General features: G+C 35.0%; 2 protein-coding genes across 3 annotated transcripts in view; one reads left to right on the top strand and one right to left on the bottom strand.

The window, feature by feature from the left end:
- The window catches only part of LOC119588170, a gene marked incomplete at its 5' end in the record, with an annotated part of 23,637 nt that overhangs the window by 8,863 nt on the left and 14,246 nt on the right, over positions 1-528 (bottom strand). The window contains 1 exon segment of the mRNA XM_037936874.1: positions 7-61. Coding sequence (XP_037792802.1) covers positions 7-61 — 55 coding nt within the window.
- The window catches only part of LOC119587880, a 5,683-nt gene continuing 5,450 nt past the window's right edge, over positions 296-528 (top strand). The window contains exon 1 of one of the 2 annotated variants that reach the window (XM_037936586.1): positions 296-528. In XM_037936586.1, coding sequence (XP_037792514.1) covers positions 415-528 — 114 coding nt within the window. In that variant the 5' untranslated portion in view covers positions 296-414. The other variant, XM_037936585.1, reaches the window with a different exon arrangement.

Genomic DNA, 528 nt, shown 5'->3' with positions numbered 1-528 from the left:
TCTGACATGTTCTCCAATGAAACCAGTAACATTGGTTACTCTGACTAATAGTTTTGAGTGTCTTATGAGCTAATAGGAATATAGCAGAGCATGATATACTGAAAAAAAGGAGAAGCACACACTGTAGAGGATGAAATTCCTTGCTTTTATAATGAATGACCTGACTCTTTGACAGGGATATAATATCTGGATATTACAATAATCATTTGGTAGTATCTTGAAACCTCAATTTGTATATATATTGTATGTCACTGAAAAAGTGACGTACATAAGATTACTTATGTATATTATTGTTTCTCTTGCCTGTCTCTGATTAGATTTTGTGAAAGTTTTAGTCTTTGGTATTATTAATACTGCTAGAGTAGCAGTTTGGTCATTAATTTCCAAAGGTGTGTTGCCTTCACTAGACTAACAATGCTTATTCATCCACAGAATACAAGTACGGAGATGAATCAGACGACTGATGGTCTCTTGTCCTCCATCCTCAATGATGAAGCTTTGGGCTTGATGGAAATGGCCATGAATGAC

This window comes from Penaeus monodon, chromosome 23, assembly GCF_015228065.2.
Source record: "Penaeus monodon isolate SGIC_2016 chromosome 23, NSTDA_Pmon_1, whole genome shotgun sequence".
In the NCBI taxonomy this organism is placed as follows: domain Eukaryota; kingdom Metazoa; phylum Arthropoda; class Malacostraca; order Decapoda; family Penaeidae; genus Penaeus; species Penaeus monodon.
Note: the sequence above shows the minus strand (reverse complement) of the source record. Positions and strands in the feature narration are given on the sequence as shown.